This window comes from Molossus molossus, unplaced genomic scaffold (genome assembly GCF_014108415.1).
Source record: "Molossus molossus isolate mMolMol1 unplaced genomic scaffold, mMolMol1.p scaffold_m16_p_1, whole genome shotgun sequence".
Lineage (NCBI taxonomy): Eukaryota > Metazoa > Chordata > Mammalia > Chiroptera > Molossidae > Molossus > Molossus molossus.
In genome coordinates this window covers 192,363,037-192,382,680 of record NW_023425344.1, presented here as the reverse complement: position 1 = coordinate 192,382,680, position 19,644 = coordinate 192,363,037, and the positions used below count along the sequence as shown (strand labels likewise).

Here is a 19,644-nt window from a genome sequence, read left to right as displayed (position 1 = left end):
TGTGTGTGTAATCAGGCATATGGAGGAAGGGTTATCAGTGTATGAGAGATAAGGGCATTCGTTCAGGGTGAACTAGCACCTGCCTTTCATCTAAACATCTTTTGTTTCCATCATTTTTTGGCAAATTCACCTAAAAAGATTTTTTTCGATCCATTCATTTAGTTGAAAACATCTTTATTAATCAGCTTGAATTATTACTAGGTAGTTAATAATGACAGACTCTATGAGCACCCAAAAGGCAAAACACTCACTTTATAGAAGAATCCCTTTGAAAGGCTTCTGAATTCTTTGTTTACTTAATCCAGCCAGCTGCTGGTGGTAAACATTTAATTAAAAGAAATGTAGTGAATCCCTCCCACCAAAAAAAAAAAAAAAAAAATCAAACTACAAAATATATGTGAGAGCAAAAACCTAAGTGGCCCAACTTTAAGAGCATATTTAAGACATCACTAGAGTGGTGTTACTGTCTCAGTTCCCCGGTGGGTGCTCTGTGACCATGTCACTAATCCAAGAACCCAGGCTTCAGATGTGTGGTTTGGCTCTCCTGGCTCTACTGAACAACTGTTCCACTAGGTACATATTGAAGAATTATTTAATTGTGGGTTTTAATAACACCCGATGTGGAGTTTGGGCAATCATGCCCTTAATTTTGAAGCTTTAGGCCACTAATTTAGACTCTAAAATTCAGACTAAAGTTATTCAGTTTAACTTGACAGCACGATCTCACTGATATTATGGACTCCCTGCTCACCCTGTGTGTGTGATGTAGACCTGGTTCGTGGTGGGGAGTAAAGCCATAGCAACAAGGACATTAAAATTATTCTTTTTACAAAGTAAGCATGGCATGTGGGTTATTTACTCCAATAATTCTAGCCCTAATTAAGCAAAGTATTAGATTCTTTCCTATATTTAGATAATAATGAAGAACTAGATCCGGGTTAGCCAGGAGTTTCAATGCCTGGCTTCACAGGAAAGCAGTACTTCACGTGTCCTCCCAAGGGCGCCACTCCTTATTTCCTAACCCGAGTTTGCTCCAATTTTTCCAAATCATAATTCCTATTTTAGCTTTTATAACTGAATATTCCCCCCACCAAACAAAATAAAACAGCCCAAAACAAAATAAGAAGTACTTGTTCATAAAGATGACTTGGATACATTACAGAAAGTAATTTAAACGTACTTTGTCTATTTATATTCTAGTTTCTATTCTGTTTAGTCATCTTATTTTAGATAAAGTTCCAAACACCCCTAGCTATTCCTGACCACGTTTTTCTCCCCTTAGCTTTGCTAAATCTCTGTGTTTGCCTTCCTAGCTAAAGGCAGCAATCTTTCTGCTAACCACTGATACTGCACAAAGGGGATAAAGAGAGGAGACCCTAACATAGCTAGCTGAAGGCACCATCACTAGGTGTCACCCAAAGTCAGGGCAAATGAGTTTCCAAAGGTCTGTGTCTCCAACTCCAGGTAAACCAAAGCTTGAAAGCCCTTATTAACATCTAGGTCAAGTAAAGAGGAAGATCCAGGTCAGCTAACAACACAAATAGAAAGCAGAGTGACCGCCCTAAGTTCAACACAGCAAGGCTGCATCTCACTCCGCACCTGAACCATGAAGATGGACTTCACAAACACCAAGCCCACACCTGTGACACAGAAGAGGAGGCCAAGAGTGGGATTTTTCTTTACTCTGCCTCATCCCTATATATGAGTGAAAATATGATGGTTTCAGTGTCTTTTACTTTTCCAGTCTCTGATTTAAAGTGATATAACCACTATGGAAAACAATATGATGTTACCTCAAAAAATTAAAAATTGAACTTCCATTTGACCCAGTAATCCCACTTCTAGGAATATACCCTAAGAAGCCTGAAACACCAATCAGAAAGAATATATGTACCCCATGTTTGTAGCAGCACTATTTACAATAGCTAAGATCTGGAAACAGCCCAAGTGTCCATCAGTAGATGAATGGATAAAAAAGCAATGGTACATATAGTCAATGGAGTACTATGCAGCTGTAAGAAAGAAAGATCTCTTATCCTTTGAGACTACATAGAGGGACCTGGAAAGTATCATCCTAAGTGAAATAAGCCAAACAGAGAAAGACAAGTATCATATGATCTCACTTATTTGTGAAGTATAATGAACATAACAGTCTGAGGAACGGGGTAGTCCCAGAGACGTGGAAGTGGGGTACAGACTGACAATCCCCAGAAGAGGGGGTGGTGGGAGAGATAAACCACAGAACTTATATACATGAACAATGGACATGGACAACAAAGCTGGGGACAGGGCAGGGAGGGAGGGGGAGGGGGAATCAGTGGGGGAAAAAGGAGAAACATCTGTAACAAAAATTAATTAATAAAAAAAAATTAAAAAAATAAATAAATAAATGAAAGAAAAAAAAAAGTGATATAACCAACCCATAAATGTTTATTCAAATGTAATTTTCCAAAACACAGTAAGTGATGAGTGGAGTTCAAAGAGCCCTAGCCATAAGAGTAATTTTTAGTTTCATCTGATAACTGAATGTATAATTTGAAATAGTAAGTCTGCATTTATTGAGCTAATATTTTCTTTTTTAATCCTCACCTGTGGATATTTTTCCATTCATCTTCAGACAAAGTAGGAGAGGGAGAGAGGGAGAGAGAGAGAGACATCAATGTGAAAGAGACACATCGATTGGCTGTCTCCCGCATGACCCTGACCAAGGCCAGGACCAAATCACAACTGAGGCACTTGCCATTGACCAGAATCGAACTCAACTCTTTGGTCCATGGGCCGACCCTCTAACCGCTGAGCCAAACCAGCCAGAGTTAATATTTAAATCAAATTCTGGCCCTGTCCAGGTAGTTCAGTTGGTTAGAGCATTGTCCCAGTATGCCAAGGTTGAGGGTTTAATCCCTGGTCAGGGCACATACAAGAAATACAATAAATGCATAAATAAACGAAATAACAAATTGATGTTTCTTATTCTCTCTCTCTCCTTTCCTTCTCTTTCACTCTCTAAAAATCAATAAACAATAAAAACATTAGACCAAATTCTGTATGAAATTAATGAACCTCTTCAAAGATGTGTTTGCTTTCCTATCTATATTAACATTTGATGAAGAGATGACGGTGTTTTTCCTTGAGGATCAAAATGAATTTTATATAGTACAAACTTCTCCCTCTTTAGAACAACATCATAGATAAGCAGAGGTAATTTAAAAAAATAGAAAAAATATAAATGTGTCAGTAATTTCCCACAGAGTAGTTTCATTAACATCCCTAAGCCCTAAAACCTAGTATCGTGACTTCAATTATGAGGTTGGAGTTCAATTATTTGGAAGGACAACCACATTTTTATGAATGGCATGAACTCACACTTCTTATGTATGTAAAGGCTTTCTTCCTTCCTTCTGCCCTCCCTACATTCGTTCAATGGCCAATTGGTAAACTCTAAACACTAGACTTGCAGTTAGGAATGAGATATGTGTTTTTTTAAATTTAATCAATTGATTTTGTTACAGATGTTTCTCCCCCTCCCCCCATTGACACCCTCTTCCCATTCCTGCCCACCCCCCAGCATAGTTCTCTATGTCCATTAGTTATATGCATACGTTCTTTGGTTTATCTCTTCCCTCCCCCCTGTCCCCTCCTCTGAAATTTGTCAGTCTGAACCCTATTTCTATGAGATATGGTTTCTGCCCTTATGAAGCATATAGTAAAGTGAGCAAATCAAGCAATTCGACCATAACTTAGAGCACAGTGTTGTGCCCCTCTACTGAAGGGTACACAGACTTCTGGGGAGCACATCGTGAGATATAACTATAAGATTTCAGGGTCATGGAAATGTTCCAGAGGAGATGATGCTTAGATTAAGTCTTCAAATTAAATGAATTTAGCCAGTCAGAGGAGAGAAACAACATTGAAGGCATAATTGCTATAAAATGAAACCTAAAGCACTTGGATAATTACTTAAGCCACTTACCTTTCACCAAAAGTGACACTGAGCTCATCCAGAACCCCATTGAGTTTAACTTGAAGTTCTTTTAGAATAGTACTAGCTTCAGGATCTAGCTGCAGAGAGACCATAAACAATATTACTGTGGAGTTCTGAGAAGGCATGTTTTGCTCTCACAAGTATTTTGCTTGTTATAAGGTAAGGTTAAATAATAAAATACTCATATACTTTTTTCTTTCTTCTTATATTTTTGAAATCAGTGAAAACTTTAGATAACTATAATCAGAAGAGTTTTTATATATGAAAAAATTGATTGAAATGCATCGCATGCATACAAATAACAGCAAGACAGCAAAGCTTTTGTTGGTTACAGCAATGGAATGCAAGGCATAACAACATGACCTTCAAGGACATGGTAACTTCATAACTTGGAAAAAATATCAATACATTACTTAAATATATATGTTGCTTCAAAATACATTTTCATCCTTTTTTAAAAATATGATTGCTATTGATTTTTTAGAGAGAGGAAGGGAGAGAGATAGAAACATTGATGTGAGAGAGAAACATCAACCAGCTGTTTCCTGCAATCCACTTCTGGGAATCAGGCCTGCAACCAGGGTACGAGCCCTCACCAGGAATCAAACCAGGACCTCTCAGTCCAGAGGACGACAATCCACTAAGCCATAGTGGCTGGGTCATTTTCATCTTTAATATCTCTGTAAATAAATAGGCTCATTCAAATTATTTTTAAATGGTAAACATTTTAATTTTTGAGTACAGCATTGTGCCTCACTTAAAGGTGTTTTCATATTTTTTCAATTATGGAATTAAACGTAACAGGATAAAAAATTATCCAAGCTCTCCCAAGTTTCCCTGAAAGTGATAGGCCTAACTTCACTTTTTGGGTGTTAATTTACAACTCATAGTTCAAGATCCAAAGTTTCCCACTTATTTATTTTTCAATTATTATTTTTATCCTCAACCGAGGACATTTTTGCATTTATCTTCAGATAGAGTGGGAGGGAGAGAGGGAGGAAGAGAGAAAGAGAAACATCGATGAGAGAGACACACACTGAGTGGCTGCCACCCACAGGACCCCAACCAGGGCCGGGGACAAACTGCAACCGAGGTACATGCCTTTAGCGAGAACCGAACCTGGGACTCTGCTCCATGGGCCGATGCTCTAACCACTGAGCAAGACTGGCCAGGGCTCACACTTATTTATTTTTTAAAGTTTCCCTTTTAATATTTAAGTATTTGTAGACTGGAGCTAAACTATTGAGCACACTTGGGGCAATAAGTAATTAAATCAAAATAGATTTTTTAAATATTTGTTCTTACAGTACAAACTTTAAAAGCTAACTTTTCTTTTTACTTGATTTTAGTTCTTAAAATAATGTTAATATTAAAAAATGTTACACTATATATAAACACTAATAAACAAACATCAATCTATCAATTTGAAAGACTACTTTTATAATTAATGTTTCAGATCAGCACAAACTTCCCCAGCATTTAAAAAATTTTATCCTGTTTTCAATTATGTTTTTGCAAATGAGTTGTAAATGGAATGGCTTTTGATAGATATATTGTATCCAGCTGACAGAAATTCATGTAAAGGAAAATCTAGACTATTCTCTAAAATATAAACTAATCTTCCTTTGAGTCTTTAGAAATTTAGTTTCCTACTATTAGTACTTGTAGTTCTCATAGAGGCTGATCTACTATTGAAAAGAATAGAAGGGGATAAAGCCACTTCTGGGGAGTAGAACAAATTAAAGGAGAACTTATGGCAATAGAACCTAAGACGGACACCAAATCCATAGGGACCGACATTGGTTGAACTCCTGCCGAGGGACAAAGAGTAGTATATACTGATCCTGCAGTCCTCCCAGAGTGTTTCCTAATATGAAGTAACTGTTAGGGAGACGTATCATTTATATACCTCGGCCCTTGGGTAGCTTTAGGTTGTACTGATGTGATTGAAAATGTTGGGATGGAAATAAAAAAGATTGCATTTGACATGTGGTGCTTTATTGGTTATATCCAAGTAATTCTTGATGTCAATTTTGACTCACATCTAGGTGATTTCAGGATGGTTAGTTTCTGCTTCTCTCTTAGAACCAATATGGTTCTTCTGGGCTACACATTTTTTTTTATTTTTTTTATCCTTATCATATAAGATAGGCTCACAGTTCTTACCTACAGACACACAGGCCACCGTAGCAAATGGAGACTTTTCTAGGAGTTGGAAAATGAGAATATCCTTTCTTGCAAGTTCCGTTCGGCTACAACTAATTGCAAGGAGTGACCCAGAAAGACAACTGGAAAGGAGCTATTTAAAAAGACCTTCACTAACATGTATTTAAGCATTATTAGCCTAATAAACTATAACTCCCCAACCTTTAACCAAAAAAACGTATGTGGATTCTCCAACCCAATCCTAGGAAACCATGCAAGCTGAATGTTTTTCTTGTTATATTTTATTGATATTGTTCTAACACTAATATTAACTTGATTTTACGAGGATAAAAATGTTACTGAATGGGGCATGAGAGAGAAGCCCTTCCACATGGTTGTCTTCAGGCTCCCCAAACCCTGGATAGCAGTGTGGGTATAGGAGATAGTTCCCCAGCTACACATCTGCTACCTTCAAGGAAATGGCTCAGACAGTAGGGTTCTCTTCAGGGAATGGGGTTGGTTCTTATTTAAAAACTGTATTTTGTTGTCATATTAGTTTGATATCTACATTGAGGTAGTCTGTTCATTTGTTAAGATAATAACTTTAAACTCATACAAAAATGGTTAGATAGGTCAGCTGGGTAAAATTATGCTATTTTCCTATAAATTATTTTAGTCCACCTTAGACGAATGGAGATTTCTTATCAAATAATTGGCTATTAGTTGAAAATCTGAAACTGTCAAACTAGAGTAATTTAAATATTGGTTGACAGTTTTCATTTCCTGATAGAAGCATGGGTTTCTGAGCAGGTGCTGACAGAAGGCCTGTAACCAGGTCAAAAGGAAAAAAGACAGAAAACTTTTAGTTTCAGTTACGTAGTTAATGCTTATCCGATCCAAATCATACATAAATAATTGAGATAGAAACAGTAACTTCAAGGCCAATATTCAAATTGTAGGTCTTTTGCAATAATAATGGGCATAAATGTCACACTCTCATTATAAAACAATCCCTTCAGGCAGAAATTTGATCAATTCTTGAGTACTTCTGCATTTCTGTATATGAGCAATTTGAGGGAAATTTCCTTATTCCTACAAGCTCCCTAAATTTAGTAAGAAATAATAATTTGGACTTTGAAAGTTTACTGCCTCAATTACTACAATCATATATTACCAACTATTGGCTACTTTGAAATGGTGAAAAGCTACCTAAATTTTTTTTCACAAAGGTTTGAATCTTAGCTTAGTTCCATAACCAATATGATATCAAACATCAAAATTAACTTGCACATTTTTGCTCATTATTGAGTTATTATTAAAAGCCAAAATAAAGGAAAAAAACTCAAACATTCTAAAATCATAATTAATAAACTTATTTTAAATTAGAAACTGAAATAGCATTTGTATGGGAACAATTTAATTGGCTGACCTAAACAAATAATAAATGGCTTAATGTAAAGAGGAATATACTCAATGAAAATGTAAGAATACTGGATCAAATTTATGGTAAAGCTTTCAAAACAGATTTTATATAAACTCTATGAGAGGTTTGGAAATTCCAAAATATAGGCTAGTAGTAAAGTGTGGTTCTAATAATCAGAATGAACCTCAGTCATATATAGATAGTATCTGAATTTTTATACCATTGATATATTTTGTACCATCCAGCCTTGGTAACATAAAGGACTTGTCTGGAAGAGATAGCTAGCAGGCAAAGTATTTTTAAAATCTTTATCCTTAAGGCTCTTCTACTTTTCCTTTAGAAGAAAATTCACTTATCACCTCCTTTTGCAAATCTTCCTCAAAATGTTGCTCACCCCAGGCAGTTAGTAGCTTTAGCTTCTGCACTCGCTATGCTTTTTGCTCTTACTGTCTGCACAGCACTCTCTTCTAATTGCTCTCTCATAAATCTGTATCTTTCATGTTAGAACTTTATTGTGTGTAGCTTTCTATCTAGGTGTCTTTCTCAGTGCCCTGCATGCCTAGGCATTTATCAAATATTTGAGGAGAGAGGCAAGGGCACAAAGAAGGATGAACAGATTCCCTCAAAGAAAATCTTGATGTCAAGAATGCTCCTTCTCCTTGGGAGGATACTTTGCAGTGACTATTAATAGAATACTATTGAATTTGAAATCTTTCATTCCTTAGCAAACCATGTATTCTGGAGTTACAACGTAGTCCTGATTGCAAGTAGTTGTCTCCTTGCCAGACCATGCCAGATCATGTCCTGACATTTGGTTCCAAAAATAGGGTTACCATACCCACACTGCATGTTTTTTTTTTCTAGCTCAAAATCTTTCCCTAAGAGATGTAAAGGCAGTATATGTTACTTCAGCCTTTTACAATAGCAATTGTTAAACCAACCATTCAGGTCTTGCTAGATTTATAACCAGTTGGTTGGAAAGTGGCATTTAAGCTCCTTTGATAACTAAATCCAAACTCTTAAAAAAAAATTAAGTCTGTATGGAAGAAGTTAAGAATCTTTGGTGTTAATTTTACTCCTTTTATACAGAGTTCATTGCCATCTAATTTCCTTTCTCTTTTCTGCAGGCTATGAGGCTGCCTTTTAGCATGTTTAGCTTATCGGTGTTAAGGTTCCATTATTTGTTTATCTAAAGAAGTGCAGATCAGGAGGCCCTCAACTTCATAGGCTCCAAAATTGGATCATTAATCTGGTAGGTTTCACATCCTCCTCAAGATTTTTACAGAAAATCCTTTAATAAATGTTAACTGCACCACTATTTCTGTGATAAAGTAAGCCTCATTTCCAAGAAAAAAATGTTGCTCAACTTGAGCTCTTGGTTCCTTCTTCTGGATTTTGTTTAATCAAATATCCCTTTCTATTCTCCTTCCCTTCATCATTATTCTTATTACCCTATTCTAGAAACATGCTTAAATAACATTTATGTTAAAATTAAAAGTGGAGCAAATAATAAAAGGAAAGAACTCAACTAATTTGGAACTACCTTCACATTGACATCTTGCTAATATATTCTCTACTCTTCAAATTGCTCACAACATATGTGTGAACTGTGTTGCTTCCACACCTGAATGTCTTAGATATGCATTAAGTCTCTAATGTGGCTTCTGTTCTAGATACTCCAATGAAATGTTCACATATAGGTCACCAACGATCTCTTAATTACTAAACGCAATGACTTCATTATCCTATCTAGCCTGAATTCATACTGTTGTTTACTGCTTCTCAGGCTCTTTATTTTCTTCCTTCTCTAGAGACAATCTTCTCTTACCATGTTTATTTTTCTGCCAATGATTTATCTGTCTCTTTTATTGACTTCTCTTCTTCTGTTTATGTTCAAATATTAATGTCCTTCAATTTTCCCTTCACAGTTTTTTCACTATAGTTCAGTCTCTCTTCTTGAGCAAACATACTCTTGCCTGTGGAATCAACTATCGCCTCAGTGCTAATGACCCCAGATCTATTATCTACAGCTTTAATAGGATACCTGCCTGCCACCTCATGTCTATGTTTCCCTGTGTCTACTAGTCTTTTTCTACTTGGATGACCTCAAGCTCAACATATTAAGGAGTCATCTTATTACCTGCCCATCTTTAACTTATTTCTCTTCTTATTGTCTCTGATTTGATTGATAGCATACATGTTTAAGGCAGAATTGTAAAAGTCATCTTTGACTCCTCGTTCTCTTCTTCCTTTCACATTCACTTAGATACCCAATATAATTGATAGTATCTCTGAAGTATTTTCTTCATCTGTTCTATCCCCTTCTTTTTCTGGTGCAGAAATTTTCTCCTTGAGACTATATTGTAATCATCTCCGAGTTGCAGTCTTGTTCCTGCTTCCCTCTTCTATTTCATCTTCCTACCCATTCCTAGAGTTGTTTTAATAAAGCCCAAGTCTGATCACGGTGCCTGCTGACCCTCCTAGTGGTTTTCAACCAGGGAATTTACTTCAAGCGATTTCTTATAAACTGATATGAGCTGCTGCTATTTCTTTTGTTTTGAAAAGATCACTTCTCTCCCACCCTTCTATGTGACCAAAAATTTACTCATCGTACAATGCCTGGTTCAACTTAGAATATATGATAATTAGTAAAAATTCCTTAGTGATTGCAGCAGGAAGTTACTTTCTTTGAAATGCCCTAGACCACTTTGTAGATCTGTAATGTTCAGCATGGATCATGTGGTACACAGACAGAAACAAAAGAATGCATGTTCCTCTCTGCTGGAAACAAACATTTCCCAGCTCTACCAAAGTTGTCCTGTTGTCTCTTTTTTTATTCCTTTGAGGAGAGACCCTCTCAAAGAACTTCTAAGATCATGTTTAGAGGCAGACTATAGCACTTTCCTTATGCTATTTGTATTTAAATGAACTGTTATAGTAGAGGTATCAGTTCTACAAAGTGATGCTTCTAACTTCTTGGTTTCAAAAAAGTTGGAGAATGTCACTAGCTTTCTCTCATTCTAATTAGAGAGAGTATGCGGCAAATCCAACTGTCACTGTGCTTCAAATCAACCAAATGCCTAGAGATATTAAGTCCTATTTGTGAACTAATTGAAGAGATGGTTAGGAGGAAAAAACCAGGCAATATCTGCACACTGCCAAAATAAAAGGCCAGCACTTCAGACATTCGGTCCTCCTTGTTATTAGCTGCCCTGAAACTAAAATTAACTGTCATTCAGCCAAATGACATCTCACCTTTGAGCTTATTTGCACAATGGAAGGCTAAGTGTTTAAAGTTTATTTGAATTGTTGTAGGATAAGATATAGCAACTACAACTTTTATTTGAAGTATATTTTTCAAGTTTAGAAAAAGTTGGGGGTCCTTCTCCAACAAACCTTACCTCTTTAATTGTTCTGACTCCCCATTAATAAACTTGGAGTTCTTTGAGGGAGGGGCCTACATCTTAGTAATTCTTGTATCTCTGGTGTCAAGTAAAACTTATAATTCATAATAGGTGCTCAGCAAATAAATGGATATTGAATGAACTGATACTGTCTGTGTGTTCAGTGTGCTCTAACCTCTGTTTTTCATGAGACAATCAGCCCCAAGGGGAATAGATGCTTAAAGATGTCCAGGCAGAACAGGGAACTTTTAAATATCTGTTTCAATGGGTGCTAAAAGAGATGTCTGCTCTAATTGTTGTTTTAAAGGTCTTACTCTTTGTAAGTTCCTTGAGGCCTAATGCATTCGTTTTGAAAGCTTTTTATTCCTTATCTCAACTCCAGCTCTCCCTGTAGATACAGTAAATATAAGTAGGTAACAACAAACGCTTCAATTGAGTAGGAAGAATTTGGCAAAAGAATTTGGCAAAGTGCTTTAGGAGACATTTTAGAACTAAAAGGAACACATAATACAACTAGTTACAATTGTCTATTATATTATCTAGTGACATCTAAGAAATACTTTACTAATTTTATTTTGTAATTGCTATAAAAATGATAAAAACAGCAGACTGATTCTCATTAATGTATCAACTAGTGAATTATATCTCCATTTACATTAAGGAGAAAAAGTGAGACAGATCAGAAACCTGAACGCAAAGCTCATCCTCTTTACAACTATACCACCTCTTTTATAAGATTAAATATAAAATATAAGCACAAGTCCCAAATGTTTAAAAATGCTGGGTATGAGTTTATGACTGTAAATTAGCCATTTATATTTTGAGAATATTCTATTCATTAATCCCAATATTTGCCTGCACTATTATATGCTGTCCCAAGGTCCATTCAAACAACTGAATCCCATGTGTTCTCAAGATTCAGATACATGAAGCAGGCCAGTTAGGATAAGACAAAGAGGTATTCTGAGCATTTTCCTCAGTATCTGGTTGCTGTTCCAAAAGCAAAGAGCAGTAATTCTCAGAATTACTGGAAATCTGTTACAAATGAAATTCCCTGGTCCCCTCCCCAGACACTGAATCAAATACTTTGGGATTAGAGTTCTGCAATGTGTGTTTTAATAAGCTCTTTGGGTAGTTCTGGTGTATGCTAGACCTCAAGAACTACTGGCAATGGAGTATTATTTCCTATAAAGCAGTGATCTTCAATCCCTATTGCCCAGCAAGTATAAAGTTGAGAGGACAGTGCTAAGTAAAATATGACAGAAGTTAATTTCTGTCCTCTCTGATCAGGGGTTGCTTAGCTGAAGACAGTCCATACGGCTAAAAGATTTTACAATGAATTTCAATCAGCTACATGCATATGCTTTGGGGCACTGAGATGGTTTCTAATATACACATCTAATTCATCATTAAAAATGAAAAGCAATATAGATATTCATCACTGAAACAAAAAAATAATTAAGTTGCTCATTAAACTATATGCATTTTCAGAATAGGTGGGGTTATGTTCCAGATTCCTTGGCCCTGTTCAGGAAAGGTTACTACAATAAGATGATTCAAGAGATTCAATCATTTTTGAGACACATTAATAGAAATAACATTATTGTTGTACCTAATTGGTCTTCTTTGTGGTCAGCAGAATGAGAGAATTTAGCTAAGGAAACAAACTCCCTGTACCCACGAATGCCTTAGTAATGGCTAACTAACTTCTAGAATGTGCAGTGATGTCGTAGGTTAGCAGGCCTCAGGATGGTTATGGACTCCACCATTCAGGAAGGTGGTACCAGCACAGGATGGTGAAGGAGTAATACACCTTCTGCTTAAACAGCACAATTATAATTCTTCTATGTCAAGTTACTAAAAGTTCTATAGACTTTCATAACGAATATATTATGGCTTTCTGAAACTAAATTTTGGATTATATAATTTTATTTTGCATATACTTGTATAAATTAGATTATAGACCAAGGAAATATATTGTACAACTAAATCATTTCCATAGGCTGTAACAATATGTGTTTATGAAAAAAAAAATGAGTATAGACTAGGTATTTATTTGCAATTGATATGCAATGAAGTTATACTCATGAAATAATGAAGTCATTAAAATAATATACACTAAAATATATCTATTTTACTTCTGAACTATTACTGCTTTTATAGGATAATAATACTATTGTTTATTATTATGAAAATTATTACTTGGCATTCTGATAACCATTCCATTGTAATTGTGTGATAAAGGTTCAGGTAACACAGTTTGGGGATTATGGTATAAAAAGTGTAACTTCTACCTCAAGCCAGTCCATATATGGGCTGACAACTTTACCTATTTCCGTATAGTGATTCTCAAAGCTAGATGCACATTAAAAAAAACCCACCTGAGATACTTTTTATTTAAAAATTTTTTTTTCTCCTTTATTGATCTTAGAGAGAGAGGAAGGGAGAGAGAGATAGAAACATGGATGAGAGAGACCATTGATTGGCCGCCACCTGCATGCCCCTCACTGGGGATCAGGCCCACAACCTGGGCATGTGCCCTGACCAGGAACCGAACCAGCCACCTCTTGGTGCATGGGTCGACACTCAACCACTGAGCCACACCGGCCGGGTGCTGAGATGCTTTTTAAGAAAAAGACTCTGGGCCTCATTCCTAAAGGTTACTTTTGTTTCAGTGTTTGTATGACATTTAAAACAATATTCTCTAGAATTATTGGAGTGTTATGCCAAAACATGTTCTTAATTTTTATGTGTGGAAGCGAGTTGAAAAATCACTTTATAGGGGACAAAATTTAGTGATTTGCTTATTCCGTTTAATTGTTTTTCTGAACAGGGCAGTGGGAAAGAATGTGTCCACATGGCCCACAGGATACTGCATGCAGGCACTGACTACGCAGGCAACCCTTCGGGATCCACTGTGGGCAGCACCAGCCCAAGACTGGCGTCCTGTTAGGCAGTTTTCCTTTTGGACTCTGTATAGAGGGTAACTCTTTCCACCCCCAAAACGGTTTCAGACGTTCTTCCTGTTTGCAGAGGGAAGAGACTCATCATGCAAAGGAAGAGCAGCTGCCTAACCGTGGTTGGGTTGCAGAAGCCGAGAGCTGCAGCCTCATGCAGCCCGGCCTGCAAGCCGCCGGCACCATGCAGGCAGGAGCGGCAAGCAACGCCGTTGTTGGAAGCCAACTAATGAACACATGGCATTAAACACTACTTTGAGCAAGTGCACAAGCAATCATTTGCTAATTAGATTTTGGTAGCATGAAGTGCATATCCTAGCACAGATGGTAGAGGACAAAAATAAGAAGGAGCTCCTAAAAGAAGGATGAGATCTAGGTTGGAAAGTTGCCCGTAGCAATACCAGTCAAGGTTTTATAACCAGTTCCACTGTGAGCGAAACTGGGAATTGGTGCTAGTACCTACTGTGTTACCTCGAAAGTCTCGAATAAGCCCGTATTATGTGCTATATATACTTTTCATATCAAAGGGTGAACCCTGTCTTTTTCAATAAAATCCTTTTCATCTGTTTAAAAGCCTGAGTTAAGACGCTGCCGTTTACAGATAACTGCATTGGAAGGGCTCTGCCTATTATTTTGAGATTCTGGTGTCTAGAGGAGGCTAAGAATAGCAACGAGCAATCCTAACATAATTTCATATTAATAGTAAATCTTATTCCTGTCTGGGAAGCTGCATCTTACACAGCCTTGGGTTCAGGGCTTGCTTCCTCCTGACATTTCATCAACCCTTGCAATACCGACTGGGTCTGCCTAAGGCTTTTTTCTTTTTCTTTTTTTTTTAGCAGCAGATTACAAGAGATAAAAATGGAAAAGAATGAGAGAAAAGAAACTGCGTAGAAAGAGAGACAGGAGAACATAGAAAGAGGTAAGGAAAAGGAGAGAAGGGGTAGAAAATATTTAAATGTTGGAAGGAAAGGGGCGAGGGTCCTTTCAAAAGGAGCTGTGCCTCTAACAAATTATGTTGTTAGAGGTTAGACATGGATTTATTTAATTGACTTTTCCCTTTAAATTATGTATCAGGGATTTAGCAACTGGCATTGCCAGAGTTATGAAGGGAGAAGGCACCCAGCTCAGTATTTCTATCTTCATTATTTTCTCTAGTGAGAAGAGTCCTGTGAGGTAGCCATAAATTTGCAACTAAATTTATAATGTGAACCCTGCAGAGTACAAGCTGGAGGTTCTATCTGAAATAGGGATCCATGTGCGATTGGGGAACAAGCTGCCCCACAACTTTCTGGTTAGAGAGTGGTTTGGCCCACATAGTTTATTTAAGTACAGGTATGACTCATCTGGTTAGTACGCAGCTCAGCGATATATCACTCTTGTTAAGAGTTCAACCACAAAGAGCCATAAAGTAGCATTAGCATTGGTGGACATTTCTACAAACATGGCATTTAAAATATAACTTCAGCCATAAATGATCTGTGGTCTTTAACAGTCACTAAGAGGAGACAGAATTTCCCACAAGAAATCAGTAATTTTCCCACTGCTTTTCAAAAACAGTAATTGGACTTAAAGTTCAAATATTTTTTTAAAAAATTGCTAAAATCACAAAGGGAATCTCCAGTTATGATCCCTAACTGCTTGTGCTCCCCTAATTGAGCGGGAGAATTCTGACAATGAGACTGGCGCTCTCGAACCCAGCGAACCCCTCGCACACTTTGGGAACCGCGCTTTGCTCTGTACCACTCGGGCCGCGTCTGCAGCGGCAGGAAGCACAGCACGTCAGAGTTCCTTTCTGAACTGTTGCAACTTCACAGGGGAGTGCTTCTTGTCTGTAGGATGCTAAACAGCAAGTTCCTTTTCCCAAAAGACCGAGGCTCCCAGAGGACACAAAAGACACTGGGGGTGGGGGCAGAGATGTAGAAGTGTCTCCTTGGCGTCAACCTCCCATGTGAAGCGGCTCAATCTTAAAAGGAGCATTTGGGGTCTTATAGCTTCGGAAGTGGAAGAGATCTTTGCTTTGAAATCCAACCTAGTTTTATGTCTATTCATACACTTCCCACAATAAGGAACAATGTAAATAAAGTCTTCACCAGAAAAACCCCCACATTCTAACAACCCTTGGGGTATTTTTATGGAGTGGGTGGCAGGGGAAGAATGCCACCTATGGGACTGCCCTCTTGGCCTCATCCTCGGTCCTCGATCCCCAGATGCTCAGGTTGGTCTGTGAAAGGAACTGTGGCAGCAGGAAGAGGCAGGTGCACAGCGAGTACTTCACCATCTGCCTGATCCCAAACAAGCAAATGAGGATATGCAGGAGGTGCGCTGCTCCTTGAGTTCAGGAGGGGAGTCAGCCCGGTAAAGGATACGATGCTTACTATCACAAACCTCATAAAAGAATCTTTCTCCTTCCTTCTTCTGCTCATGGGATTGCAAGACAAAGATGTTGGACAAAGACACAACACATTACAGACACAGCACACAACACATTTTTGACAGAGATTTTTAGATGTGAACAAATACATCACCAATACCTCAAAACCAGCAGCACCACAAAACAGACGTTAGAATGAACACTGACATCAAGTTGATATTGCACAATATGGCGAAAAGTCTGAAACTTTGTGGAACTTTACAGATCATTAGCATATATATTTAATTGTGTGTATATATGACTTTATATGTGTGTGTGTGTGTGTGTGTGTGTGTATTTATATATAGTCGGCAAAAAGGCCTCCTCCCATTCACACTGCTAATATATTTACTCAAGTATTCTGTTGTGGACATAATAACCATCTCAGTTATTAATGGGGTTTTAGAGTATTATCCTTTCCCCATTCTTTAGCAAAACCATGTAAAACTTGATTATGAACCTTTAAATAGCAAAGAGATATGCTGCTAATGATCTCTAAGTAGGTATCTGGCAAATGCAGACATAAAAACATAACTCACCTCTTTCCCTCCCATGGATTCAAACATTTTTTCCAACTGGACCCGCAATTGTTGAATATTGTTCATCAGTATACAGGGCTTTAAATAAAGCAAACAAAAAGCAAGTAGTGAGAGAATTCTTTATACACTAAATTATGGAATGAGTTTACCTGAACTGTAAGAGTATACAACTACCACTAAAGTCCTATTGTATTTAGCACACAGAATAATTCTGTTACTTTAAGATTATGCTTTTAATAGTTAAATGGAAGAGGGAAATATAATGACCACTTTAAACAATAAAATTTAGTAAGATCCTCAGACAATAAAGCATTGAAGACTTATTACTGAAGTTTCTTTTATTCTTAACATCATGGCATTTAATACTTAGAATTAACCAAACTCTGTTTCTAAAGATTATTTCACGAAAAACAGATTAGTTTATAATTTTGTGTTATTTCACTCTTTTAAAAACCAAAACACTATCTGAAATAAAAAAATACAAATACAAAAACAAAAAATCCTTAAATAGATTATTTTAGGATACAAAGTCCACAAGGTGTTACTCAGGGCCCTTCATTATTTGGCTCCAAAGTATGTTTCCTTCTCATCTCTGTGTATTGCCTTAGGATCATCTCCAACTCTCCGCAGTTTATTCCCCCCACCCCCCAAACACCTGCACTTCCCATATGCTGTGACTTTGCTTAGCATGCGGCCTCCTCACTCAATCTCTTTGCCTAATTGAATCAAATCCATCATGCAGGTTACAGCATTCTCTTTCCTACATTGTATCTTTTGGCCGCTTACTTGACATTTGTTTTATTTTACTTTATATTTGAGTTGCTTTTCACTCTCTCATGAGCTGACCTTAAATGCACTGTATAAGCTGCTGCCTTTTTCTGCTTTTTTCCTCCCCAAGTATTGCACAGAGCCTAACACTTGCTCACGTGTTTCTTGACTCATTTCTGAGAAAGCAAAAATATAAAAATAAAGATGCAGATCTTTGTTACAGGACTAGATGTGACCTTTGAATAGTAGGGATAATTTATAATTGGAAAAGAGAATTCAGAATAGTTCTAGAGTAATTTAATATTTGCTGTATACTGATCCCAAAGAGCTAAGTGGATCAAGGGAAAGAAAAACAGGAAAGGAAGGAAAATGGAAGTATCTTCCAAGTTGCTGGGAAATAGGCCAATAATGAATCAGAGAGAGGCATACAAAGGGCTTACAGGACATCAGAGAAGTGTTAGCTCTCCTCAGTGGAAAGATTTCATTTTCACTTTAACTGCATTATTGACCTTTGAAAACTTTCTACTTTACTCTTAAAGTGACCACATCCTAAGTTCGATTTACAAAAACAATTTTAAACTTCTTTTCTTTTCCCTTGATTACAGTCACATAAATATTTTATTGTTTAAACACAGATATCTATTTATCTCCCACAGATGCTGTTCAGCAAGCTGAACCACAGGCACCACAAATGACTCTGGTCTCCTGCCATGACGGAGAGCCACTTGTCCAGGCTGGGTCCTTTCTGTAGCGTGTATGGTCAGACGTTCAGGGAACTCAGCATCTTGACCCAAAGGCAACAAACTGAGCCAACAGACATTTTTTTCCAACAGGAAATAAGGTTATTGAGATTTTAGTAACCTTATTAAAGGGGAAAGATTGGCTTGGATCTGGGCAATCCCAGAAGCGAGGAAAGTAAGATCAAAGTAAGACTGTGGCTCTTAATGAGAAGCAAGGTATTAGTAATTAGGGGGGAAGGCAATGAGGAAAAAAAAAAATGTTGAGTTCCTGGGCTGTGAGATTTGCAAGGTTGTTTTTTTATTCTTTATAAAAATTTGATTTTGAAAATTATAAATATATAGAAAAAAAGGAAATAATACAATAAAAATGATTTATAACATTTTTCTCAGTTAAAAAAATATATTCTCTCTCTCTCTCTCTCTCTCTCTCTCTCTCTCTCTCCCTGGCCAGTTTGGCTCAGAGGTTAGAGTGTCAGTCAGCAGATTGAGGGATCTCAGATTTGACTCTGGTCAAGGGCATGTACCTGAGTTACAGGTTCAATTTCCAGCTTTGGTTGGGGTTGTGCAAGAGGCAACCAATTGATGTGTCTCTCTCACATTGATGCTTCTCTCCCTCTCTCCCTCTCTCTCGCTCTCTTGCCTCCCTCAATAAAAAAAAAAAAAAAAAAAAATTTCTTGGGTAAGGATTAACAAAAAACAAAAACAAAGCAAACAATCTATCTATACACACACACACTCTGGAACATTAACATATAGAGTGGAAGTCTGCAGGAGCCTTAAAAAAGTAATTTTCCTTTTTGAATGACAGGAATTAGCCTTGGTAATTCATAGACACCTTTCAAAATCTTCAGTTTGGCTATCCTAATCAAATCAGAACCTTTTCTGAAATTTTCTGATGCTGATTTGATTTTCAGTATGTTACTCTTCAAATGTATTATCCTTTAATTAAAAAATATGTGCTTTCAATAAATAAACACTTTCTTGCCTATTAGAGTATTTATAATCCACGGCAATTAGAGAAATCTGCTGAGACATCTGAGAGTTTTAATAAAATTCCTGGGCAGCATATTAATTGAAAAGAAAGAAGAATCTTCTGGGACCCTCAAGAACAATTAGAACTGACTTACCTTAATGAGCTGTCAGCAAGAGGTCAATGAGTTTTCAGGGAGAAAAAATAGATGCTTTAAACTTACCTGATAGTAGTGATTTTTTGAAGGGGAAGAAATGGTTTTCCTCTATATAACATTTGTACTGATTTTTAAATACCTTTCTT

The 19,644-nt window shown here is 37.0% G+C and overlaps 1 protein-coding gene across 2 annotated transcripts in view; it reads right to left on the bottom strand.

The window, feature by feature from the left end:
- Positions 1 to 19,644, bottom strand: part of UNC13C (unc-13 homolog C) — a 561,286-nt gene that overhangs the window by 81,422 nt on the left and 460,220 nt on the right. For both annotated transcript variants that reach the window (XM_036264009.1, XM_036264019.1), the window contains 2 exons: positions 16,864 to 16,941; positions 3,971 to 4,059 (listed from right to left, as the gene is read on the bottom strand). In XM_036264009.1, coding sequence (XP_036119902.1) covers positions 3,971 to 4,059; positions 16,864 to 16,941 — 167 coding nt within the window. The remainder of the gene's footprint in view (positions 1 to 3,970; positions 4,060 to 16,863; positions 16,942 to 19,644) is intronic.